Here is a 26,123-nt window from a genome sequence, read left to right as displayed (position 1 = left end):
TATTTTCCTTACTGTATTATTTAATTTTTAATACAGAGGACTTACTTATTGTATCATTTCATTTATATTACAGAGAGTTTATCTAGTGGGGAACCCTAACCCTGTTACTAGGAGGCAGGATGACCCCCCTAAGTACAGACATTTCCAGTCATAGCCAGCCCATCAGGTGACAGGAAGAGGAAGGTCAAGGCCTTATAAAGGGAGAGGAGAAAAAGATAGACAGGCGTCGGAGAGGCGGACCCCCATGGCTACGATACAGCGTTTGCCATCTCGGCCGGAAGGATACACCAAGCCCAGGGCCATACAGGCCTAAATGAGACCCTACCATGGCTGGCTAATGTGGGGGAGACTACCTGTGGTGGGGTGAAGCCCAACAAATTCCACATGGTGCGACCTTGGGGAAAAGGTGAGTAGGAGGCACCTGAAAACCTCCGCCTCCCATTCCTGAGTTGTCAGGCAACTGAAGAAGGGCTAAGAGAAGTCCAGAACGGCGGCAGTACCCGAAAATGTGGAGACTCATCCTGGTGAGTCTGAGTCTTAAGGGGGGGAGGTGTGTCACAGAGCACTTACGTGCCCTGCTCCTTTTAAAGAGGGGAAACTGCTAGGGAAGAGTCCTAGCAGTGAGTGAGGAGCCCCAGCTGCTAGTTGCTAGGGGAACCAGAATTAGCTGGTGACCCACACCTGCCATTGGTCAGCTGACTGGAAGGGACAGGGCCTGGCTCACATTTAAAGCCCAGAGCTTAGGCCAGGCTGGCAGTTCTCTGCTAGCAGCCAAGGGAGAAGGAGCTCTGCCAGAGCAAGCAAAGGGGAGAAGTCTGACTCCACAAGCAGCTCCTGATTGATGTTATGAGACGGAGAACTTCCTGGTAGGGACTGAATGATGTTTTAACCTGGTGGCTTAGATCTTATGGTATAGCACAGGGGTTTGTGTTTTGTGTTTGCTGTTTAAAACCAGAGGTCTGGGTGAGACTATCAGGGGTTGGAGGAGGCCTCGTAGGGGACCCACGGCAACATGGAGACCCCTAGCCCTAGAGGAGAGGCAGTGAGAGTCCCTAGAGAGGGGGGTCAGTGAGAAGCCCCAGAAAGGGGGGAGCATTGATGAACACCCAGTAGGGCACAGAGTGAGACAGGGCTACAGAGAACCCGAGTGCCAATGGCGGTGTGGAGTGAGACAGGGCCGCGGAGAGCCCAAGGAGGACAAGGGGGCCACAGCAGAATAAGGCCCAGACCAAAAGATGTGAGTACCATCTGCGAGGCTTGGGGTGTGGTGTAGGGGAGGAAGGGAGCTGCAGATAGCGCTTCCTTACATTGGGGCAGTAAAAGGGCAGCCTCCCGCTTAATTAACATCTTCTAATTAATCAATTAACAACAAGGCATGGCAGGCAAGAAGGCGGGTGGTTGGCCCATAACAGGTGGGCGGGGTCACCAGTAGACGGACTTCAAAGGGGCGCACCTGTCACAGTTACAAACTTGGGAGGCTTCCACCCAGATGTTAAATGTAGCTGGCCACCCCAACCATTTCACCAAGAACCACTTCTTTCTTCCCTTTCCTTTCGTTGCTAGAACTTTTTCAGCCATGTAAACTCTGTCTGTTTGGGGTTCACTTTTTGTAGCTCTTCAGGGTAAAAAGAACCCTCATTAGGTTCGTCTTCATAATCTTTCAGTTGTTATACAGGCGTCTGTCTGCATGTGTCTAAGGACTTCATCCACTATGAAAATCTCATCAGTGAATGTTTGTTCATAACCTTTTTCAAACCTCACTTTGGTCCTAGACACCCTTACGTGGTCTCCTTTTCTAAATACGGGTGCTGCTGGTTTTATTTTGAAATTGTCCCTGTACATAGTTTTCCACACCTGTGGAGAGTTTGAGAAGTTCACGTCAACAGGCCTGGTGTGGGTAGTTCTGTGAAAACTGTGGTTGTAGCTCTTTATAAACTCTGGTAACACATCAATGTAGCGAAAGGTGTTGCGGGCTGTAAAATACCTCCACATCTTTGATTTTAATGTTCTGTTAAGCCGCTCTACTACTGCCGCTTTCACTTCACTGTTTGTCACAAAACGGTGAATATTATACTGTTTTAACAGTTTGCTTAAAGACTTATTTAAAAATTCTTTCCCTCGATCAGTCTGTAATTTTCAAGGTACGTGGCCCTCTGTAAAAATGGTTTTAAAGGCCTGAGCTATTTCACTGCCTGACTTTTAGACCCATGGCCCAGGCATACTTTGATAATATGTCTATCGCTGTAAGATTAACTTAACCTCATGATTGTGCTTGGAAAACTGCTGCATATCCACCAAATCTGCCTGCTGTTGCACATCAGTATCTGAAACAACTGTCTTGTTTCTTTTAAAACATCTTCTCACCGGTTTGTGTAGGGTGTAAATGTCCTGATCTGAATGCCAGGCGGCCAACCTGGTTCTGTTCAGAACCTTATTCTGCCTTTTGGCAGCTTCAAAAAGCGTGTTCACCCTGCCAAAACTGCCAGCTTCACTAGGAGAGTAATAAACTTCCTTTAACATAGCCTCCTGTGTAGACATGTCTGGTAACCGCTGCCCCACACCCACCCCACGCTTACACCTGTGTGGTGCATTCAAACGCTTGAGGACAAATTTAAACCATGGTAAAACAAGGTTTATTAAGCAGGTAAGAAATACAGCATTAATGAGGTCTTCAGCCTTGTCTTGAACAGTTGTTCAAAACCAGGTCACGCAAGAAACCTTCTGAACAGGGGGGTGGGATACTTTTTTATTTGAAAATAGCCCCCAAGTACACCCCTGCTCTGTGACTTCCATGGGCTTGTAGCCCTGCTCGGTAATCTCCACAGGCTCAAAGCTGGGTTAACGGTTTTTCATAGAATCATAGAAGTAGGGTCAGAAGGGACCTTGTAGATATTCAAGTCCGACCCCCTGCCTGGGCAGGAGAAAAAGAAACTGGGCTCAAATAATTCCAGCTAGGTAGGTATCAAGCCTCCTCTTAAAGACCCCCAGGGTAGGAGCCAGCACCACTTCCCTTGGAAGTTGGTTCCAGATCCTAGCCGCCCTGACTGTGAAGTAGTTCTTATGGATGTCTAATCTAAACCTACTCTCCAACAACTTGTGGCCATCATTCCTTGTTATGCCAGGGGGCGCTAGGGGAAACAAGGTCTCTCGCAAACCCTTCTCATCCCCCCTAGTGAGTTTTTTTTGTCTTTGGACAAAAATGTTGCATCAGTCTTTGGTCTCAAACTGCTCTTTTGGACATGAACAAAAGCAGTTCACGCAAAAGACCTTTACTTTCGGTGGGGTGCCACTGTGCATGTTTTGAAAGCTCTCTACGAAGGCGTCATCTACCTGCAAAAACATTGTTATTAACACAGGCCCAGATAGTTACAAGAAAATCACCCCCACAAAAATCATCTAAATTAGTTACCTCAGCAGAGTCCCTTGAGACAGAGTTGTCCACACTCTCCATAGGTGGTTCTTATACAGACTGTTCAAGTTCTGTCACAGTCCCTGCTCTTGTTTTGGTAGACTTGGCATCCATCTCATGCTCCTGAATCTCCTCCATGTCTGCCCCCCATGTCTGAGCACAGTCTCAGACAAACAGAGGGATCGCTTGGGAAAGCAGATAGACCTGGTGGGCTTGCAGCCTAAATCCCCACCCCCCTCCTTGTTCCAATTGGTTCAGCATAGTTCTTAGGGGGCCTGAGGCCTCTGAAATCCCTGCCAATTGGTCAGGGGTGGTGGGGGCGGGTTGTTAGAAGGGTCACACCACTGCCACTGCCACCCCACAGAACTACCTGGGGGTAGAGCAGTTTGGGACCTGATAGGTCTTAAATGTACCATGTGATCTAGGGTGGGTCTTGCAGCATGAGGGGCTGGGTTTTGGGGGTCTGCACGGGCTATCCTTCTGATGTCATGGACCATGTGGTGGTGGCATCACACACCGTGTGACTGGGGGTGGGGACAGAGTTGCTGATGTCACACACCATGTGACTGGGGTGGGGTTGGTGATGTCACATACCATGCGACTGGGGAGGGGGCGAGGTTGGTGATGTCATGTGCCACGTGACTGGGATCAAGGGGTGGGGTTGGTGATGCCACGCACGACATGACTGGGGTTAGGGGGTGGGGCTGGTGACATCAAGCACTATGTGACTGGCGCTAGGGGTAGGGCTAGTGACATCACACACCATATATGTGATGGGGGCGTGTGGGGCAAAGGGGTGGGACTTCTGGTTCCGCCCACCTGTCACATTTGCATTGAAGGGCGGTGAGCCTATATACTACTAGCCTTGATCTATGCAGCTCTTAAAACATGCTTAAATTTTAGCATGTGCTCAAGTATTAAGTATTAAGCTAAATCTGGGCTCTTGTCTGCTTGCTGACTCATCCCAGTTGCTCAGAATGTTGAGCCATTAGTTGCCAAAATTAAAAATTTTTGGATTTCAAACTTTTTCAAAACATTGCAGAAGAAAACCATATTTTCATTTATTTTCCTCCTTGATTGTTTGATGGATTGATTTTTTACTCACATAGACTGACATTAGAAGGACCAGCAATAAGAGGAATTTATGGCTCAACAACAGGTTTCTCATCACATTGTGATGATAGCAGTGAAGGAAATCAATTTTTGCCAGAGTAAAATAGATAAGGCATAGTCTTGACTGTCACTAAGGGGATAGAAAAGTGGGAGGAACAAAGCTATAGAGCGGAAGGCAGGAGATTCAGAGAAAAACCCATACCAGTACCAGTCATTGTACTGAAATTGTTCATGACACCTTCCTCCATTATAAAAGCTTTATAATGCTAAAACAATTAACAAAATTGATCCCCAAGTCTCTACCTAACTTTTTGTGACAGGCTAGAGAAAGAACAACTCACCATATATTCAAAGACAAATGTCAGAGTCTCTGTTGTCTGGAAAATGTCATGCAGGACCACAATGTTGGCATGTTTCAAATGCTTGAGAAGGGAAGCTAAGAAAATATAAAGGAGGCAATCAACTTAAGAGCTACCAGGGGAATGGAAGCAGCATGTTAATGTCCTGGGATGCGCATGACTCCATCAATCCAGCTGTCTGAAAACACTGTTGGGCTAGATCTGCTAAAGCTGGATCAGTGAATTGGAAACAATACCATCCTGCACCAGTCCGACCCCTGGTACTGCAAGGAAGATTTCACTCTAAGCATTGTCACCTCTGGACCTTACTTGTGATATTTTTCAGGGAGACAAAAAATTTAGAAACCATCGCAACTAGCAGGAAGTGACAAGATGGCACTGATTCTGCACATTCTGTCCCTTCCCAGCCAACACCTGCAAGTTACTGCACAAGTTCTGGGTTTGGTTGGCCCTTGGCAACAATCCCACAGATTGTTACAAGGGAGTTTGTAGTCACTTTCCATCCTACCAATGTCAATGGGACTGTACATGGGATTTCTGCCAGCATAAGATGGTGTGGACACAACACTGAGTTTAGCCCTCTGCTATTATTTTTGAAAAATATATGCATATGTATATATGTAAGTATATGTATAAGTATATATACAGCTCAGGGCTCTAGAGCAGGGGTGGGCAAAATATGGCCTGCAGGTCGCATCCAGCCTGCCAGGCACTTTCATCCAGCCCACCAAGGAACTGTACCCCACCCAGCCCTTCTGCCCATGAGGATGCGAGTGAGGTGCCCATGCATACACTCTCCCCAACATATCCTATTAAGCCTCACTCCCACCCTCACGGGCGGAAGGGCCTGGCCCAGCAAGCAGCAGCTTCCAGGAGGGGCTACTGTTGCCCCTGCTGCAGCTGCCCCCATGGGAACCTACTTGCCTTCCCAGGTGTCCAACTCATTCTAGGCAATAGGTAGGGAAGCGGCAGGGGCAGGGGCAGTGGAACTGCAGCTGGGTGGAAGCACGGAGAGCAACGCGGAGCCTGCACCCAGGAGGGTGATGAGAGCACGGAGCTCGGCTGGGCAGGGTTTGGTTGTGAGGGAGGGTGGTGGCTGTGGGGACACACCACACACTTCCCCACATGGCACGCAGCCCCCACTGCCAGTAGCAACAGCAGGTGGGAGTGCTTGGGGTACTTGTGCCTGGCGCAGGTGCTGGCAGCTGGCAGGGCACGGCTCTTGCCAGTGCTGCACACATAGGCAAGGAGCTCAACCTCTACCGCACCTCTATTGCAGGGTCTCCAGGCTGCATGCCTGCAGCTCCCACACTTGCACTGGGGGAAGCCCCGTGCTGGAGCCAGCTGCCTTACCTGCCCCCTCCTGCCCAGGCCCCTGGACTCTTAGCCTTTCAATATATTTGCCTCACTATTGGGCAGAATTACTGCAGTTGTCCAGTCCCTGGACTCAACTGCTCTTCCTTTTGGCATGCTTCAGCCTTTCTCACGTTAGGGCAGGATCCATCTAGCACTAACAGAAAGGCAATTTCCCAGGAAGAAAGTTGAGCTCAAAGCAGCTGATACTTATTAGTAGTATTATAGCAGTGTCCAGTTCTGCAATCAAGATCAGAATTCCGTTTTGCAAGACACTTTACCAACACACCCTAAAAGATAAGTTCTGACCTAAAAAGTGAAGTGACTGAGTCACCAGAATCATAACGCACATTTGGCTTTTTATAGAACGCTCTGCATTCCAGTTTGGGAGAGGCATTGGATGGAAGTGGGGGGGAAATAGCTATTTAAAACCAACAACATATGGGCAAAGAAGTTAACTCTGTATGCTGGTAGCCAGGTAAAGTAAGTGAAAATGCCTGGCTTATGGCTGTAGTTCCTTGTGTAACTTACTTTGAGATGTTCTGATGAAGGCAGTAATTACCCCTATAAAATAAGCTTGTTATGTTTTTATATTTTAAGATCTAGGTTGTGCCTGGCCTGTAAAGGCAGAGTAGGGAAGAAAATGCATAAAAATTCAACAGCTTGGGCAGAATCCTATTTCATTTTCTGTACTTGAATGGCAGTTGTGCAGCCACTTAAATTCCATTTTTGGCACTTGCACACAGTTTGTGATCCTATTGCATGAGCAGTATAGATATATAACATGGCTACAGAGCATATGCAGTTGGTTACACTCTGGCCAGACAAGTGCAAGTTCCAGAGTAGTAGCCAGGCAAAAATCTGTGACAGGGGGTACTGGATGCCAGAGAAGGCGATCCCTCTCATCTTTTGGCCCGGTAGTTGCATGGGAGGTGTGGGGGGTGTACTCACCTGGGTTCTAGGTCCCACTTACACAGAGGGAATTTGAACCTATGTATCTCTCTGACTTCCCAGCACAGTGTTCAAGTCACCATGCGTTATCTGGTCACATCGCTAGCTTACCCCTTCATACTTGCCCATTGGACAGGAAACAGAAGGAGGTATGTGGTGCCAGGAAGAAGAGAACAAGCTAGGAGGTATGTGGGTCACTGAGAGAGCTACTGTATTGGAAAGGAGGGGGCCATGCATTTGAACCTAGACTCCTGATCTGTCTAGGGCAAAAAATCTCCCACTTCTGTTTATTAAGTAAATATTAGAGTGTTGGGGAGGGGCCTGAAAAATGCCTAATAAGGCCTAGTTAATAGAGTACTGAGCTAGGAAGTTGAAAGGATGTAGATTGCTTTGGGTGAGGGGAGCCTAAAACCTAAGCTGCCTGCTTCCTGAACAGGCACTCTACCCACTAGATTATTGGATCAAAACATTGTCTTCATCCCCTTGGTTTTTGTCTGACCACAATTTCAGGACTTACACTCACATATGCATGTAAAGAGCTGCGTACCTGCTCTGCTGGAGTGCATCCTACTGCACATGATCGGCAGGCATGTGCAACTGCAAATGAAATAGGATCACAACCTGTGTGTAAGTGCCAAAAATGACAACCAATTGGACGGTGCTCAATGTGGAAGTCCAGGAGGTCAGTAAATGTGGCCTTCAGGCATCAGAGGTTTCTTCTATCAACTGGTATAACAGAACAGCACAGATCTTCTCTAAATGATAACTGTCTGCCTATGGATCCAGTAGAAATTCTCTGGCCATGTCCTTTATGCTTTGAAGGTGGATCTGGGGTGAGAGAAAGTGATAGTGCAGTTGCAACCTTCCTTCCACTATATAGCACAGTGAGGTCCCCCTTTGCCCGGCTGGCAGAGGACAGCTGAGTGGACCAGACAGGAAGCAGGTGCAGGAAGGTGGGGATTCAGCCACCACCACTAACCCTGGCTGAGCCACTCCTCACAGCTTGAGCCTCCATATTGGCAGGAACATCTAGGAAGCCAGGCAGGGAATCAGTGTAGGAAGGGGAAGGGAGGAATCAATCCACCACTGCTGCTGTCCCAGTCTGAACCAGAGGTGGGGGGAGTTCCAGGGCTACTCCCACCCCACTCTTGAGGGAGTAACTTGAGGGAGAAGCTGCACAGGGTGCTGGGATTAGCTGGGGACAGTAGCGACCGCAGGTGGATTCCCCACTTCTAGGCCCTTCTCCAGGGCCTGCCCACCCCTGCAGTGACTCTATGTTATCCAGAAATTCCCATACCATGGAGGAATTTCCAGCTGGCCAGATCCAGTAAGTAAAAGCTATCTTGTAGTAAGGGAGGAGCACAAAGGGTCCTTAGTAAAGAAGAAAGTCAGATGTACTGTATCTCAGTTAGACACTGTGCTTCTGAGAGTTGCCCCTCTAATGATGTATCCTTGCCACCCCCTACTGGGACTGGCCTTAAACCTTTTTAATTCTTTTCAGGCTCTCCAGGATGAAGGGGCTCTAGGTTGATGGTCACTGGCCACTCCCCCAAGGTAACAGAATGCAACATTCCAATAAATTTACAGTTTCGTTCAATGATACTTGTGCTATTGACTTACTTTGTAAATTTAAGCTGTCAGCTGTCACAAAGCTCAGCTGACAGCTGAGGAGCACCCCCAGTTTCTACTAAAGTAAATGAAAGTTATGGCTGTCAGTGCTTTTATTAGGGTGCCTCAATTAGGTGCTCACCTTCAATTAGTGTGACCTGATCTTTTGAGCATAAAATTAGCACCAGAGATTTAAATAAGTACAAGTTGGAGGATCCCCTTCTTAAGCTTATTGTACTGATGGGTTTTGGGGGTAACTGTCTAGCAAAAACCCCACAGGATTTGAGCATCTGCACCCCCATATAATACAGGATATTTAAATACCATTCTCTGCTTTCCCTCATAATAAGGATAAAGTCTCCATGCTGATTCTTATCTTATTTACACAGTGTAAATCAGAGGCTGCCCCACTGACTTCTGCAAAGTTACTCTGGATTTAGCCATGGTAAACAGACCTCCTTCCGTCTTCTAGGTCTGTTCTATGAGTTCTGGGATGTCTGGTCCCTGATTGCATTCCACTGACCTGAGTGCTGACAAAATCAACCTCAGCTTTGAAATTCAATACTAAGTGGAAAATATAGATGTGGGAAGTCCTGACCCCTTTCATTTATAGATGTTTCTCATACTAGACAAGAGACAGGCACAAAGGTTGCATATTTCCCCCTCCATTGTTTTCAGCATAAGAAAGAAACTGGATTATGGCTCCTTGGGATATCAAAGCAGGCTAAAGTAACAGCCAAATGGCAGATTAAACGGACAGTTTTGGAAGTTATGCCTGCAGGGGCATGTAAACCTGTAAAAGAGAAAATCAGGAACTTAAGCACAGACACAAAGCTAAGAAATTAAAAAAGCTGTAGACATTTTGCTCAGTGCTGTGTGAGTTCTCAGGAAAAGCATCTCATCCCATGTTGAAATAGTAAACTTAACTAAATGCCAGTTGTGTCTGAAGACCGTGGTCACCATGCCCAAATTTCTGAGGATACTGATATCAGCCATGATATGGAAAAGTAGCACTCTGGGACACCCATATCATGAGGTCCCAAAGGAAGAGCCTATGAAAGACAGCTCTAGTTTGCATTTGCAGATTACTGTGGCAGATTTCTGTACAGAGCTGAGCACTATGGTGTCCTTGTTAACTGGCGACCAACATTTTTGGCAGGTGTGCCACAAAATAAGCCCCACACCCACTCCAAAGTGCCAGTCTGATCCTTCTCCTCTGCATGATTTACTTGCTTTGCTTTCTGCCCCCCGCCTGCTCTGTTGTTCTGTTTCCTGCTCTATCTGTTGCTGTGTCTCCCTGTTCTCTCCCAAGTCTGCTTTGTGACTCACACAGAGGTTGTCCATGTCAGTTGTGGCACACATGTCATGGGTTGGCTGCCTTCTCCTATTCCATGGCTGTTGCTTATAGGTGTTATGGTAATAATAGTGTTACTGTACCAACACTGAATAGAAAACAAATGTTTGAAATAGTTAAATCTTAGCTAAATTGTGACTTTGCCTGCTTGTCAACACAGGTCAAGTTAGGAGGAGCTATGAGATAACACTACCAAAGTGCTTGGGGAACTACACACAGTCCCACCTACTGCTGTACCCTTTCATTAACAGGGTATAACATGTGTGTTTTTTTGTTCCAATGAATGTGCAACATTTGGCTCAACTCTGCTCTCTCTTCCGGGGAGAAGGGTAGCACATGGCTCCGTCTTCAACACTGTCAACCAGCTGCCCATAGCACTTCAAGTGGGATCATGCCTAATATATAATTTATTACACATATTACAAAAACTACAGAGGATCTACTTCATCTTCTGGAAGGGCTGGGTGTTTTTGAATCTGCAGGCCCTGATGCCCTCCACCAACAGGTGTTGAGGGAGCTGGTGGGGATCATTGCTGTGCCCTTGGCCCGGCTATACGAGTAATCATGGTTCACGGGCCAGGTGCCCGGAGATTGGAAACTAGCTAATGTGGTCCCCATTTATGAGAAAGGGAGAAAGGAGGACCCAGGAAACTATAGGCCCGTAAGCCTCACATCAGTTTTGGGGAAAATCCTTGAAAAAATTATCAAGGATCGCATCTGTGAGGGGCCAGCAGGGGAGATCATGCCCGGGGAAAACAACATGGGTTCATCAAAGGCAGGTTCTGCCAAACCAACCTGATGGCCTTTTAGGACCAGGTAACTAAATTCCTGGATGATGGTGTCGCCATGGATGTAATCTTTCTGAACTTTAAGAAGGCCTTTGACACTGTCTCTCACCCCGTTCTCATTAATAAATTGAGCAACTGTGGCATTGATGCCTACATGGTTGGATGGGTCAAAATTGGCTGATGGGGCACACCCAGAGGGTGGTGGTGGTGGACGGGTTGTACTCGACCTGACAGGATGTGAACAGTGGGGTCCCCCAGGTCTCGGTCCTGGGGTCTACACTGTTCAGCATCTTCATCAGTGACTTGGACAAGGGGATGGAAAACATGTTGTCCAAGTTTGCTGATGACACCAAGATGTGGGGAGAGGTAGGCAGGCTTGAAGGGAAAGAGAGGCTGCAATTAGATTTAGACAGACTATGGAAGTGGGCAGATGGTAATGGGATGGGGTTCAATGTAGATAAATGCAGGGTGCTGCACCTGGGGAGAAGGAATCCACAGCATACATACAAGCTGGGGGGAGCTCCCCCCTTGTGAGCACAGAGGTGGAAAGGGATCTTGGAGTCATTACTGACAGACTCCAAGATGAACATGAGCTGCCAATGCCAGACTGCAGCCAGCAAAGCCAACCGCACCTTGTTGTGCATCCAAAGATGCATCTCAAGCTGGTCCAGAGGGGTGATACTCCCCCTCTACGCGACATTGGTTCAGCCACAGTTGGAATACTGTGTCCAGTTCTGGGCACCACACTTTAAGAAGGATGTGGCCTGCCTTGAAAGGGTTCAGAGAAGGGCCACCTGCTTGGTTGGAGGGCAACAGGGCAGGCCCTATGAGGAGAAGCTGAGGGACCTGAACCTGTTCAGCCCCAGCAAGCGGAGGCTAGGGGGGGATTTGGTGACTGCCTACAAACTCATTAGGGAAGATCAGCAGCAAATAGGAAGGGTCCTGGGGTGACAAGTAACAATGGCCAGAAGCTGCTGGAGAACAGGTTCAGGTTAGAGATTAGGAGGCACTATTTCACTGTTAGGATCCGGAACCAACTTCCTAGGGAAGTTTACCTTGGGTAAATTCAAAAAGAGGTTGGATGAACACCTGTCTGGGGTCATGTGATCCCAGTGTGTGCTCCTGCCAGTGGTGGGGGGCTAGACTAGATGATCTATTCAGGTCCCTTCTGACCCCCAACTACTATGAAGCTATGAAACTATGAAACTACAGTGCATGAACACTGCACTTGCAAAACTACCTGCCTCGTTCACATGCATTGTGATATATGCTTTCATTACATGATCACATATTATTTTCCCCATAGGCAATGTGATTCAGTGCTTACAGCATATGGTTTTCACCTCAGCCCTGCCACTAACTTTAGTATGTAGCTTTGGAGAAAACACTCAGTCTGCCTGTACCTTAGTTTCCCACATGGGAAATGGCTAGTAATAGTATCGCCCTTGTTAAGATCAACCTAGCTTCATTCAAAATACTAGGTATTATTGTTACAGTATTCTTATTACAGATTTATTGTCTCATCATGTATTTTATGTCAATAGAAGTTTCAAATTATCTACATGTATTACTATTTATGATTTGTATTTCTGTAGCATCTGGAGCCCTTAACTGAGACTGGGGCTCCCCTCTTACTTGACATTGTTCAAAAACCTAGCAAGGAACTCCTGCTGCCTTAGATAGCTTTAAGTCTAAGTAGACAAGCTAGTTTAAGATGTTTTAAAGCCACTGGTGTTATCTCCATTACAGAGAACTGAGGGGAACTGAGATACAGAAAGATTAAACATTTTGCTTAAGATCAAATAGAAAATTTATGGCAGAGACAGGAATGAAACTCTGTTTCCCTGAGTCTTCATCCAATGCTAGTCACAAGACCAAACTTTTCATCCTACAACCATCAGTTCCAAACAGATTTACAAAAATGATCATTTTAAAGTGTAGCCATGAGAATCTGACAGGCAAGAATACATGCTTCCCTAATGTTTGTATTAGGTGTATCTTTCTTACCTTCCCGAATGGCTGTAACAGGCACTCCCTCCTCTGTTTCCAGACTGATAACTTTCAGAGCCACCAGTTGGCCATTGATTCTACAGGGACAGAATTAAATGACATAAACTGACTCAAAAGATGCTTATCAGTGTCTAAGAATAAGTCTACATGACACAGTGCTGTGCAGAGATAAGTTTAGTACCTGTAATAACAGGTAATTAACTTCATGCATGGTAATCAAGTTACCCAAGTTAGTTGTGAATGTGTTTGTTCAATTATCAGAGTCAATGGCAGAAGGCATTTTGTGCAAAGGTACCTAACCTGGCTCTACACACACTTGTTCTTGGGATTATTCAGCACTTTCTGATAAGGTTTTTAGGGCTTGTTCTAAACTCCATCAAATTTAAGCTTAGAAGAGGTTTCTAACCCTAGTTAGATTTCTGACTAAATAAGCCCTGGCATAAAACAGACTAGCAATATAACTGCTTTAACTAGTGTAGAATAGACCGCTAAGAACAATTCTGCTGGTTGGGTATCAGTAGAATGCACTGTATTTCCACTCTGTTTTCCCTACAGGCCAAAACCCAGGCAACCTCAAGATGCCCTCATACAAAGGACTCAACCAGGTTTACACCACGCAAGCACTTCCTCATGCCAAGAGAATCCACAGCTACTCCTTTGGAACAGTTTTACGGTTACTTTGCATAGGACTGGCAGTACAAAGAGACCTTCTGAGGACTTAATCCTAGTAAAAAAATTCTGTGAGTGTTTTTGGGGGTAACAGAATCTTTAAAAATATCTGCCATATAACTCAGTAAAGAGAGAACAAAACTTTTATTTGCTCCTCTCCTATTTTGGATACTTAGTGCATCTACGCATGCTGTTAAGGTGCACAATAAACTCTGGCACAGTTCACGCCAGAGTTATCTGCTCCTGGGCGCAATGTCTACATGTGCTCCTGGGGTCGTAACAATTAGAGCCGGGGTAGAGCAGCCCCAGGCTGGCGGTGTCAGCCCCAGGCTCTAGAGGGGGCATTGGGCAGCAGAGGAGCTGACAGGAGCTGGGGGCCTGGCCCTGGCTGGCTGGGCTGACTGGGTGCAATTTGTACCCAGTGGTCACTGTCCACACAAGCATTTGATCACAGTTAATTACTCTGTCATAAGATAATAGTAGGCAAATCTACATGAAACGCTAAAAATGCAGTAGGTTAATTCTACTGCGCACTAGTGTATCACAGCTAAAGCCCTGCTAATGTGCTAATGTGCAACAGAATTGGTCTACTGCACATTATAGTCAAAGATATACACTGATGCTACTACACAGTAGCACTGATTACCACACATGAAGTTAAGTACCTATTATTACAGGTACTAAACTTAATGCACTGTAATTATGGCGCATTAATGCATGTGTAGATATGCCCACTGTCCCCAACAGTACCATCTTATGGCAGAGTTAATTAATTTACATATTAATTAACTCTGCATTAAATTAAATTAATTTACAGCACATGTGGAGCTAATTAGTTAACTCCACAGTAAAGCACATGTGTAGATGCACCCACTCAGAATTTAATTTTGAATTAATTCCTTGCATTCTGGTAACTGGACAAAATTAATGAGGAAGTAGAGGGAAGCTCCCTGTGGAATTTGCTTACCTGCTGATCCCCTTGTAAACTGTAGAATAAGAACTGTTACAGAGCTGCTCAAGATGCAGATAGGATGTGGCAGTTCCAAATGGGAGGCCTCGTCTCTGCTTAGATGAGGAAAATGTATATTTTTTAGATGTTTGTTTTTTCAGCTAAAATAGAGGCTGATGCATAACATCCATTCTGTACATAACTCTTAGTAATCAGATCATGATTCATGGGAACATTGAGCTCAGGATAAATATCTTCCCTTTGGCTCCATGTATACTGTGCACTCACCCATTGGTGTCTCTTCATGAACTTTCTCTCCTGGAAAGGATCACTGTTACTTCGCCGACTCTTTTTCCGAGACTTCTGTACCTGGAGTGTGTGGAACCATGGTGATGGGAATGTAGTCACAGAATGTGGCACTTTGTTTAGACCTGTTAGCTGTGGGAAAAAAGCAAACTAAATCAAGAATAAAATAAGGGCAACCTCTCTCTTACTATTGATGCTATTTTTGCCTTTCATCTTGATTTCTGTGATTCTCAGCTCTTGGTTATATTTCCATCTCCTCTTCTGTATTCATGGCTCTCTGTATAGGCATAATGGGAGCAACTGCTACAACCTTTGTACATACTATAGATGATATTTTAGAATACAGGAACTCAGCTGCCTTCAACACTTTCAATCAATATTACATGTTTTTGGTGACATCCATATTAGACTATCTTCCCCATGATTTCATCTTCTTTCTAGCTTGTAATCTGTGTGGAACAGGGACTGAGGTAAAATCAGAGGTGAGACTGAAAGGAGTCCCAATTTTCACTTTCTGCTCCTTGTTTCCCCTTTAATTCCCCTTCATACTGAAACAGTCTTATCACCATGCCTATATTTGGCCCACTATTCTTCTATTGCTATAAAACACCACAAGAAGTTATAGAGCCCTACAAATATTAAATGACAATAAGAGTTATCAGTGAAATTCAGCCTCATAGCATGTCCTGCCTATATTACTATTTAATCCAGATGTAACAGAATTTCTAATCCATGTCATAATGCCTCCTGCAGCAAACTGTAAATCTTTTGCCCCCACCCCGCTTCCTGTTTTTCAGTTTTCTTATAACAGAAATTGCTGGTGTGGGACCTGTCTTCTCAGATCATCATGCTGATGAAATTCGCTGTATCCTTAAACAAGGGGTGATTATAATTCTTCTCTCAGTAGGGTATCCACAAGCCTAACGGTGAGATAGCTGGAAGCTTTCTCTGTTTTCAGTGGAACGTTTCACTGAAAACTCTGAGATGCTTAATTGACCTAAGTGCTGAAATGCTGTTTGGGATACTGAATACCTCCAATGTAGACTCCACTTCCACATGCTGGGGCTTCTGGTGGTGTCGACGGCCCTCTCTCTCTGAGCAGCAACCACAGCATCCTGGTTTCCGAGCTTTTATACACAAGATTTCCCCCATGTTCTCCTAAGTTCAGTTGAAAAAATAGTAGATTGTATGTCTCTCTTGCCTCCGCTGCTTTTTCACCAGAGGTCTGTAATAACAGTGTTCATGTGACTCGCATGAGATCTGTCTCAAGCAGTCTCATGATTTCAGCAGTTTTTCTCCATAAATCCAAAACCCAATGACCCAAATTCGTCCCTGGTGTAACTCCACTGACTACAATGAATTTGGCTTAGTATCTTCTAAAAACTGCCAATATTTTATGTACAAACCAAGGAGAAAAAAATACCCACACCAGCCCCTCAAAAATCTTCTGGTCACACAATGTTTTTTTAACTCAGTGTTATTTACCAACAAATAGGAAGTTATATTTCTTACTCAACAGTTCTTGGCCTCCCTTCACATATGTATTGGTTTGTATTGCCTCATATATCAGTAGGTTTTATTCTAAGGTATATGAGTGAGGTGGCGAATTATGGTTGTAGCAAAAACCCTTAGCTTGAATTTCTTCCCTTCTGCATATTTACATTTTTTAGCCATAGTAAGCAGAAAGCTTTGGGAGCTGTATGTCTTTGTTTAGTTGTTTCTGAAGGACAGAAAAAGGCTGTGATTCATGGAATATATTCTGGACAACGATACAAAGCAGTGCTAGCAAATCAATGAATCCAGCTCAGAATAGATTCAAACAATTATATATTACAAAGGCAGTGTATGCTAGCCTTACATTGGCCAGAGATCAGTGTCTGTGATGGCTGTGTCAACACCAATGCTGCTTCCTGTGCCAATCATCCTCTTTGATCCACTATAAGAGGAAGAAATATGGGTATGTCATAAGTGTTTTGGGGCCAAAAAAGGAAGGGAGGGAAATGGTAGAGCAAGACTCTGCTATATGTATTCTTCACTGGAATTAGATCCCTACAACTTTCTCTGTGACTGTAGGGGACAGGACTAGGAGCAATGGCTTCAAACTGCAGCAGAGGAAATTTAGGTTGAAGGTTAGGAACAACTTTGTCATTATGAGGGAGGTCAAACACTGGAACAGGTTACCTAGGAAAGTTTTGGAACCTCTGTCCCTGGAAATATTCAAGAATAGGTTAGACAGACACTTGGCTGGGCTGGTTTTAATCAGTGATGATCCTCCTCTATGCAGGGGGAAGAAATAGATGATCTCAAGAGGTCACTTCCTGCCCTACTTTCTTATAATTCTATGATCCTATCCTATGATTTCTGACTGAAGCTTCAAAATTATTATGTTTATTTGAATTCATTCTATGAAATCTTCCTTTGACTTCAGCATCCGTGGAGTCGAAGTAACCCTCTTCCCCTAATTCAGTGTCGAAAAGGATTTGTTAATTAGAAAGAAGCACAAGAGTTATTCCTTTGTCCCATTGATCAGGGAGTTGTAGTAGCTCTAATTCTGTTATAACTCCCCTGGAGTACATGGCCCCAACAAGGGAAAAGATACAGCATAAGAAATTACAGTGCATGGAAGACAGGGAGGTACTTCCCAGCCAAACCCAAACAGGTCTCCAGTGAGCAATTTATTGCTAATACCTCTGTCGCAGAGCTCTCAGGTGCCCTGTGACTAAGAGCAGAAACGGCTTGGGAGAGACCCCTAGTGGCGGGAAGGGTGAAGCGCAGCTGCCAGTCACCAGGACTGTGCAGGTGCCGGTTGCCCTAGCAACCAGGGAAACCTAGAGACAGGAAGGGGCAGAGCTTAGCCCTTCTTAAGCCCAGGCAGAAGGCCAGGAGGGCAGTTCCCCTCCGTCGGCCAAGGGAGGAGGAACTCAGCCAGAACAAAGGGGAGAACTCTGACGGTGGGAACATCCCCTGGTTCCTGCTGGGGGTTGATGCGCTCCCTCTCTCTCTCTCTGGTAAGGAGAGATTCGTATTCTTGACCAGAACGGTCTAGCTTTTATGTTGTAGCCCAGGGGCTTTGCGTTTTGTGTTTCCTGTTTTACTGGAGGACCAGATGAGGCTATAAGGGGTTGGAGGAGGCCTCATAGGGACTCCACAGTAGCATGGAGGTTCCTGGCGCTAGAGAGGGTGCAGCATTGTTTGGGGTGCATAGGCCTGAGCCCCGGAGTTAGGGGGCAGTGAGGAGCCCCGGAGTTAGGGGGTGGCGAGGAGCCCAGGAGTGAGGAGGGGCAGCAAGGAGCCCCGGGAGTGAGGAGGGGCAGCGAGGAGCCCTGGGAGCAACACGAAGGGCCGATACATAACAACAGGGCTCAAATCAGATCACACCAGCACCATCTGCGAGGCTTGGGCTGCGGCGTAGGGGAGGAAAAGGAGCCGCAGGCAGCGCCCCCTGTCATCGGGGCGCATAAAAAATGGGCAGCCTCCTGCTGATTCCAATCATCTATTAATCAAAAGTAAAATCAAGGCGTGGCAGGAGAGTAAGCAGGCAGTTGGCCCATTGCAGGAGGGCAGAGCCACACTTCCAGAAGGGCTCCGAGAGTAGGACACCTGTTACAATGGTGCACTGGCCGGGAAGCTTTCATGCGGCCATTTGCACCCTAAAAGGCTGGTTGGTCCGTGTGAAGAGACAAGCCCTTGGGTCCATCCAGAGTGTGCGACGGGAATGGATACCAACGCCAGACACCAAGCCGCAACGGCAAGTCGAGGGTCAGCCCTACTGGACAACACTAAGCCTACGGAACCATGACATCAGACGAAGGGCACTAGTAGCCAACACGAAGGGGGACACCCACCCGTGATCAACGACTTGGGTAGGGATGTGTGGCTACGAGACCCAAGTCAACACTGAGGCAAGAAATGAACTTCCCGCACTCACGGTGGAGGTGATAGTCGAGGAGAGGAAGGTACAACCTATGTTAGATTCCAGCTCACTACAGACTGTGGTACCAACAAAAGAAAAGGGGTTAGCCAATCAGATGACAGTGCAGTGTTGGTGTGGACAGGGTGAGGGCCACCCTGCAAGTGGGCAAGAAGACAAGAAATGGACATCTCACACCTATGGGAAGATGAGCGTTTCCAGCTGGAGCAAAGTTGAGAGCCTGATTTTTCAGCCAGCATTACGAGAATATCTGGCCCAAAGAAATGGAGCGATCTTACAGCCTGCGCTGATGAACACAACGCCAAGGTTCAAAATCAGAAATGACCTCCTGTATCGAGTGGAGTTGGGGAAGCCAGAAGGGGAGGAGGTTGCACAGTTGCTGGTGCCTCGGTGCTATTGATGAGCTTTATGGAAGGTGGCTCACTAGCTCCCTCTGGGGGGACATCTGGCCAGGGATAAGACTGAAGCCTGTGTTCGGGCAAGGTTTTTTTGGCCAGGACTGTTGCAAGAAGTGGCGAAGTATTGCGCTTCATGTCCTGTATGCCAAAAAGTGAATCCAAGACCACCCCCAACGGCTCCTTTAGTTCCAATACCTTTGGTGGAAGTTCCTTTTGAGCGAGTGGCGTTGGACATCGTCAGGCCACTTCCCCGAAGTAGCACCGGGAACCAGTATATTTTAGTGCTACTGGATTATGCTACAAGATATCCAGAAGCCGTGCCGATGCAAACCGTAACTGCCCCAAAAGTGGCAAATGAGCTGGTGAAGGTATTTTCCCGCATCGGACTCCCTAAAGAAATGCTAACAGATCAGGGAATGAATTTCACATCGCGGGTGTTTGAGGGAGTGAGCAAGGCCTTAGGAACTAAACATCTGAGAACAGCAGTATACCACCCCCAAACGGACGGGCTTGTAGAACGATTCAATCAGACGCTGAAGCAAATGTTAAAGAAATTCGTGGTCGAGAGACCCCACGAATGGGACAAAATGATACCACCGTTGTTGTTTGCGGTAAGGGAGGCACCGCAAGCCTCGACAGGGTTTTCACCCTTTGAATTATTATACGACCGCCAACCAATAGGGATCCTGGATCTGATTAAGGAAAATTGGGAGGAACAGCAGAGTAGAGATCAGAATGTCATACATTCAATATGTCATACATCTGCAGGAACATCTGGAAGCAGCCGGAAGTGCAGCCCTAGAAAATCTCAAGGAGGCGCAACAGCGTCAAACGAGACATTATAACCGAAGCGCGTGGGCAAGGAAATTGGAGGTGGGAGACCGCATCTTGGTTCTATTGCCTGACCAAGAAAGTAAGCTGCTTGCGCAGTGGCAAGGACCCTATGAAGTGGTACGCCAAGTAGGGCCTGTAGACTACGAGGTGTACCAGATAGATAAACAGAAGAAAAAGCAAATATACCACATTAACATGCTAAAGAAGTAGGAGGACCAGGAATGCACGTACCTATCCATCCATCCCGAGGAATTGGAATTGGGACCTTCATTGACTGAGGAGAGTGGACTGGGGGATGTGGAACTGGCCCCACGATTATCAAAAGCGCAGAGAAGACAGGCCACTGAGCTAATCAAGGAGTATAGAGATGTATTCCAGGAAACACCTGGGGAAGCTCGGGGTGTGGTGCATCGAATAAGAACTCCTCCGGGCCAGGTGGTCCGTGAGCACTGGCGGCAGATTCCCCGATGACTGCAGAGCCAAATAAAAACGGAAATCACAATAATGCTGGAGAGAGGCATTATATGCGATTCACACAGCGACTGGCGGAGCCCTATTGTGGCAGTACCTAAGCCCGATGGGAAAATTCGCCTCTGCATTGATTTCTGGAAGGTGAATGCAGTAGCTAGGTTTGATACATACCCAATGCCAAGAATAGATGAGCTGACAGAGAACATCAGGCAGGCTCGCTATATCTCCACCCTAGACCTGACAAAAGGGTACTGGCAGATCCCAGTGGCTCCCAAGGATCAAGAAAAGACGGCGTTTGCCACCCCTGGGGTCTTTCCCAATTCCGTCGTATGCCGTTTGGATTTCATGGAGCTGCAGCTACATTTCAATGTCTGATGGACACAGTCTTGGCTCCACACAGGGGCTATGCGGCAGCTTATATTGATGATATTGTAATCTACAGCGCAAGCTGGGCAGAACACCTCACGGCACTGAGAGCGGTAGTGCAGGACCTGAGAAGGGTTGGGTTGACAGCCAACCCAAAGAAATGCACAATAGGGAAAGAAGAAACCCAATATTTGGGATTCCTAGTAGGAAGCAGATGGGTAAGACCATTGTTGAGCAAGGTGGAGGCATTACAGAGGTATCAAGCTCCTCATACTAAAAGGCAAGTGAGAGCCTTTTTGGGGTTAGCCAGTTATTATAGGAGGTTTGTACCTCATTTTGCGGAGGTAGTGGAACCTTTGACCGAGATGACAAAGGCAGAAGCTCCAACCAAGGTGAGATGGACACCGGCTGAGGAAGAAGCTTTCCGAGCAGTAAAGGATGCACTGTGCTTGCAACCCCTTTTATATACACTGGACTTTAATAAATCCTTCCAAGTACAGACAGATGCCTCAAAGGTAGCTATTGGAGCGGTGTTGATGCACAGAGAGGGTGAAAAAGAACGACCCATAGCCTACGTAAGTAGGAAGTTGCATCCTCCACAACAAAATTATGCCGCGATAGAAAAGGAACGTTTGGCAATTAAATGGGCTATCGAAACATTCCAGTATTATCTATTAGGACGTCAGTTCACCTTGATTACTGATCATGCACCGTTACGCTGGTTACAAAATATGAAGATGGACAATGCTAGACTGATGAGGTGGGCCCTGAGTCTACAACCATATTGTTTTGAGATAAAACATTGCTCGGGGGCCCTGAATACAAATGCTGACTTCTTCTCAAGACAGTATGAGGAAGAGGGTCCTGGAGAGTCAAGAGGACCCCAGACAAGAAAGAAGAAGGGGGAGTTGGATGCAAGGGAAAGCCTGAGAGCAGAAACGGCTTGGGAGAGACCCCTAGTGGCGGGAAGGGGGAAGCGCAGCTGCCGGTCACCAGGACTGTGCAGGTACCGGTTGCCCTAGCAACCAGGGAAACCTAGAGACAGGAAGGGGCAGAGCTTAGCCCCTCTTAAGCCCAGGCAGAAGGCCAGGAGGGCAGTTCCCCTCTGGCGACCGAGGGAGGAGGAACTCAGCCAGAACAAAGGGGAGAACTCTGACGGTGGGAACATCCCCTGGTTCCTGCTGGGGGTTGATGCGTTCCCTCTCTCTCTCTCTGGTAAGGAGAGATTTGTATTCTTGACCAGAACGGTCTAGCTTTTATGTTGTAGCCTGGGGGCTTTGCATTTTGTGTTTACTGTTTTACCGGAGGACCAGGTGAGGCTATAAGGGGTTGGAGGAGGCCTCATAGGGACTCCACAGTAGCGTGGAGGTTCCTGGCACTGGAGAGGGTGCAGCATTGTTTGGGGTGCGTGGACCCCAGCCCCGGAGTTAGGGGGGCAGTGAGGAGCCCCGGAGTTAGGGGGCGGCGAGGAGCCCCGGGAGTGAGGAGGGGCAGCGAGGAGCCCCGGGAGCAACACGAAGGGCCGATACATAACAACAGGGCTCAAGTCAGATCACACCAGCACCATCTGCGAGGCTTGGGCGGAGGTGTAGGGGAGGAAAAGGAGCCGCAGGCAGCACCTCCTGTCATTGGGGTGCATAAAAAATGGGCAGCCTCCCGCTGATTCCAATCATCTATTAATCAAAAGTAAGATCAAGGCATGGCAGGCGAGTAAGCAAGCGGTTGGCCCATTGCAGGAGGGCAGAGCCACACTTCCAGAGGGGCTCTGAGAGTAGGACACCTGCTACAACCTCCCATCCCGTTTTTGATCATTTCCTTCTTTTGTTTGGAGTAGGTTTGTAGTGTTGCTGTAACTTCAGTGGTCCAGGAAATGTATGAAAGGCAAGGATTATTTGGCTGATATTATTATTAGCCTAGTTCAGTAGTGTAACCGGGGGGGGGGGGGCAGAGGGAATCAGGGCTGCAGCCCCAGGCACCCTCTTTGTAAGGGGATGCAAAAACAGCAACTGATTGTGCTGCTGCTATTGGCATGGCAGCAGCCGGTGCTATTCCAGGTGCCATGCAGCTTCCCTGGGCACAGAGCTGTGCTGTTGAGCCTCTGGCACAATTATATACTTGGGAGAGATGTTACACAAAACAATTATACTGCTTTAAGAGGATGGGGCAGACCGTTGTTCATCTGAATCTACTCTAAGTGTTATATGTGTTCTCTCTGTGGGTAAAGTTAAGCTACTGTAATTGATCACATGCTTAATTCTGGGGTGAATTGCTGAGGTTTCCCTTCTCTTACTGTGGTATATAAGTGACAGACAAAACAATCACAATGGATCAGCTGATCTGCACTCTTGGGTGGTAAATCCTCCCTTCCTCCCCATTCCCGTAGGTCCCATTTGTCCACAGCCTTGGCATGCAGATGGTCTGGAAGTGTTAGCACAGCTCTTGTTTTTTCTTTCATGGTTGTGTAATTCTGTACTTTCTTAGCTTTGGCATAGCACCAGCATGTATCCCTGGAGCATACCAATCTTGATAGGACTATGCAAAAAGCATGAAAGATTTTGGATGTAATTGTATTGTGAGCTGGTGTCAGGTATCTACTTAAGTGGATCCACTTTTAAACACAGTGGACCTCTGATCCAGATGATGCTGGAGCAGAGGAGAATACACATGTAAGCAGCCAGGCCAATTTAGATGTGAAAAAATTCCATATGCCATAGCAGTAGGAGGACCAGGGATGAAGTTGGGATGCATGATATGAACCTTAGAGATTTACCTAGATTGTGCCGGAAGTGCACTGTGCAGTGGCTCCTTTAATCTTAGTCTTTTCACTATGCACCCTCACCCTGCCACTAATTGGCAGAGGAGCCCTGGCAGCCCGTTGCTCACTCACTCCTGATTGGTTGGGGGCCAAAAACCACAGTTTTAAATATGCTGCAGTGTCTGCCTCCTGCCCAATCAGCAGCAAGTGGTGGGGTCTCTGGGGCCCCTTGGCCAATCAGCAGCAGAGGGAATGGGGGTGGGAGGTGGGGAAAGAAAAAGGACACATTGTGAAAAGACAAAGATTAAAGAACCTGCTGCACAGTACATGTCTGGCACAGTAAACCCCTTCTTATAGTGGTATAAAAATTGTATATTTTGGATTATTTTTATTTCCCTTTGGGTTTTTGAGCCTTTATGAACTCTTCCCATCTTGAGTTCTTCTCTGCCAGCCTGAGGGCTAGAAACATACTTTTTTTTATTTTAAAGAACGTTCTAGTATTTGTATGATCATATGACCCCAGGAGCTGGGGCTTTAAGAATCAAATCAAAGATTGTGAGTTTTCCCATCAAGTAGTGAAAGTAGGTAAGATTGAAACCACAACTATCTGAACCTTGCAACACACACCTAATCTTAAAAATATGGGCACTGAGAGATTCAGGTTTCAATAATAGGAAGGAAAAGGTTTTGTTCCTGACTGCTTTTTAGTATTTGTTATATGTTGTGACACACCCAATATTAAGTTTTCCTTTTTTTTTAATTTTGTGGTTTATATTTTATCTGTTTTTATCATTTATCTTGCCTTTTATTGTAAACTGCCTTGAGCCTTTCCTGGGTGCTAGGACAGGCAGTATATAAATCTAATAAATAAAGACATTAGATAATGAAGTGGCAAGTGTACATATGTAACACTGCCCCTCTACTGGGTGGGAATTAGACATGTTCAATTTATGTGCTCACACCACCCTGATTTTGATTGCAGCCGGGGTCAAGCACAGGGTGGCCATCATAGAGGACAGTCTGGTTGTCCTCTATTGATATGAAACCAGACACAACTTTGTCATCTATTTTTTTTCTTGAAGGGGAGGACATAAAGGCATTGGGTTTTGTATCAATAGAGGACAGAGTAGCAGAAACTGGAATGTCCTCTATGATGCCCATCCTAGTTAAGCAGCCTGTGACCCACAGGCCATATTTGGCCTGCAGAGCCATTGGATCCAGCTCACACAGCTGGGGCTTTGGTGATGTTTGGTGGTGGTGGCCAGGCACTGTCCTGTGCCATGTTGCAACTGGTCAGCTGGGTGCTTTCCCATGCCATTTTGCAGCTGGGCAGCGGGGAGAGGCAGTGTCAGGAAGAAGCAGGGGTGGCAGTAGCACCAGGCAGGTCTGTTTGCACCTGAGCTGGGCCAATCCAGCCTGCCACTGTAAAACATTTCATAGATTTAATAGACATTTGGGCTAGAAGGGACCTCAGAAGATCATCGAGTCCAGCCCCCTGCCCGAGGGGCAGGAAGTCAGCAGGGATCATAGGATCCCACATTGATGACCACTGGTTGAAACAGAGGTTTAAATGGAAACAAACGCCAACATCGAGAGCTAGGAGGAGGTGGCTGCCAAACGACTCCAACGGTGCCACAACCTCAACCAAACAGCAGCCCGTTTCGAGGTAAAGCCACTCGCCTTCAAAGCAGAGAAGAGAGCAGAGGAAGGAAAAGGAGGAGTCGCTTCCTCGCGGAAAGACCTGCGACTTCTGCGGACGGATCCGTGGCTCGAGGATTGGGCTCTTCACCCACCTCAAGAGCTCCACGAGCCGGGGGTAGGGCTCATCCTCCAGTCGAGGGGTTGCCCGTGCCACCAACAGGGCCGGGCCGGGCCCAGCTACCTTGTACAGCACTGCTGCCTGAGGCAGGGCAGGGAGCCCCTGCGGAGCCCGGGCCTCCTCCTTGTCTTTGCCTCAGTCTCCCGCGCTCGCTCAAGCGAAGACGCGGCTGGGCCACGCCGGGGGCTTCCGGCTCCGTGCTCTGAATCTGCTAAGTGCCAGAGCTCCTCAGCGGCGCTGCGGGGCGCGGAGCTAGGGGAGCCCACGTGGGGGAGATGGGGCGGAGCCGGGCGAGGAGGGGGGCCATGCAGGAGTCCCGGGTGTGCCTGACACCCTACTGGCAGGAAGGGGTGGCTTGTTGCCGCTTTGCAGCGGGCGGCCTGGGGACGCCGCTCTGCACCCGCGGGGCTGGCAGCGGGGGACGCGCCTAATGGTCGACCCCTCCCCCGTTGCCCTGACACCCTAGTTCGGCTCCGCGCCTCGCACTAGTTTGTCCTCCGCGGGACCCCGTCAGCCGGCTCAGCCCAACCCTCGTGTTGTGGCCTCTTTAAATCAAGCCCGCCCGGCAGGCCTGGCGCTTGGTTCCACCCCTTCACCTTGTAGGCCCCGCCCCCACCGTGAATCAGCTGATCGGAGTCCCAGGACCCGCGGGCGGCGGTGAGAGCGAGCGCGGCGGCAGG

At 47.5% G+C, this 26,123-nt stretch overlaps 2 protein-coding genes across 2 annotated transcripts in view; one reads left to right on the top strand and one right to left on the bottom strand.

Annotated features, from left to right (window-relative positions):
- The window catches only part of CDK15 (cyclin dependent kinase 15), a 70,726-nt gene extending 53,552 nt beyond the window's left edge, over positions 1-17,174 (bottom strand). Inside the window, exons 1-5 of the mRNA XM_019554650.1 lie at positions 15,902-17,174; positions 14,852-15,001; positions 14,582-14,679; positions 12,943-13,022; positions 4,864-4,958 (exon numbers count right to left, since the gene is read on the bottom strand). Coding sequence (XP_019410195.1) covers positions 4,864-4,958; positions 12,943-13,022; positions 14,582-14,679; positions 14,852-15,001; positions 15,902-16,021 — 543 coding nt within the window. The 5' untranslated portion in view covers positions 16,022-17,174. The remainder of the gene's footprint in view (positions 1-4,863; positions 4,959-12,942; positions 13,023-14,581; positions 14,680-14,851; positions 15,002-15,901) is intronic.
- An 8,865-nt stretch (positions 17,175-26,039) lies between these two features.
- ALS2 (ALS2, alsin Rho guanine nucleotide exchange factor) overlaps positions 26,040-26,123 on the top strand; it is a 50,361-nt gene continuing 50,277 nt past the window's right edge. Inside the window, exon 1 of the mRNA XM_019554321.1 lies at positions 26,040-26,122. The gene's annotated coding sequence lies outside the window, so the exon portion shown is untranslated. The remainder of the gene's footprint in view (position 26,123) is intronic.

The sequence above is a fragment of the Crocodylus porosus genome, unplaced genomic scaffold, assembly GCF_001723895.1.
Source record: "Crocodylus porosus isolate Cpor-Errol unplaced genomic scaffold, CroPor_comp1, whole genome shotgun sequence".
Lineage (NCBI taxonomy): Eukaryota > Metazoa > Chordata > Crocodylia > Crocodylidae > Crocodylus > Crocodylus porosus.
Note: the sequence above shows the minus strand (reverse complement) of the source record. Positions and strands in the feature narration are given on the sequence as shown.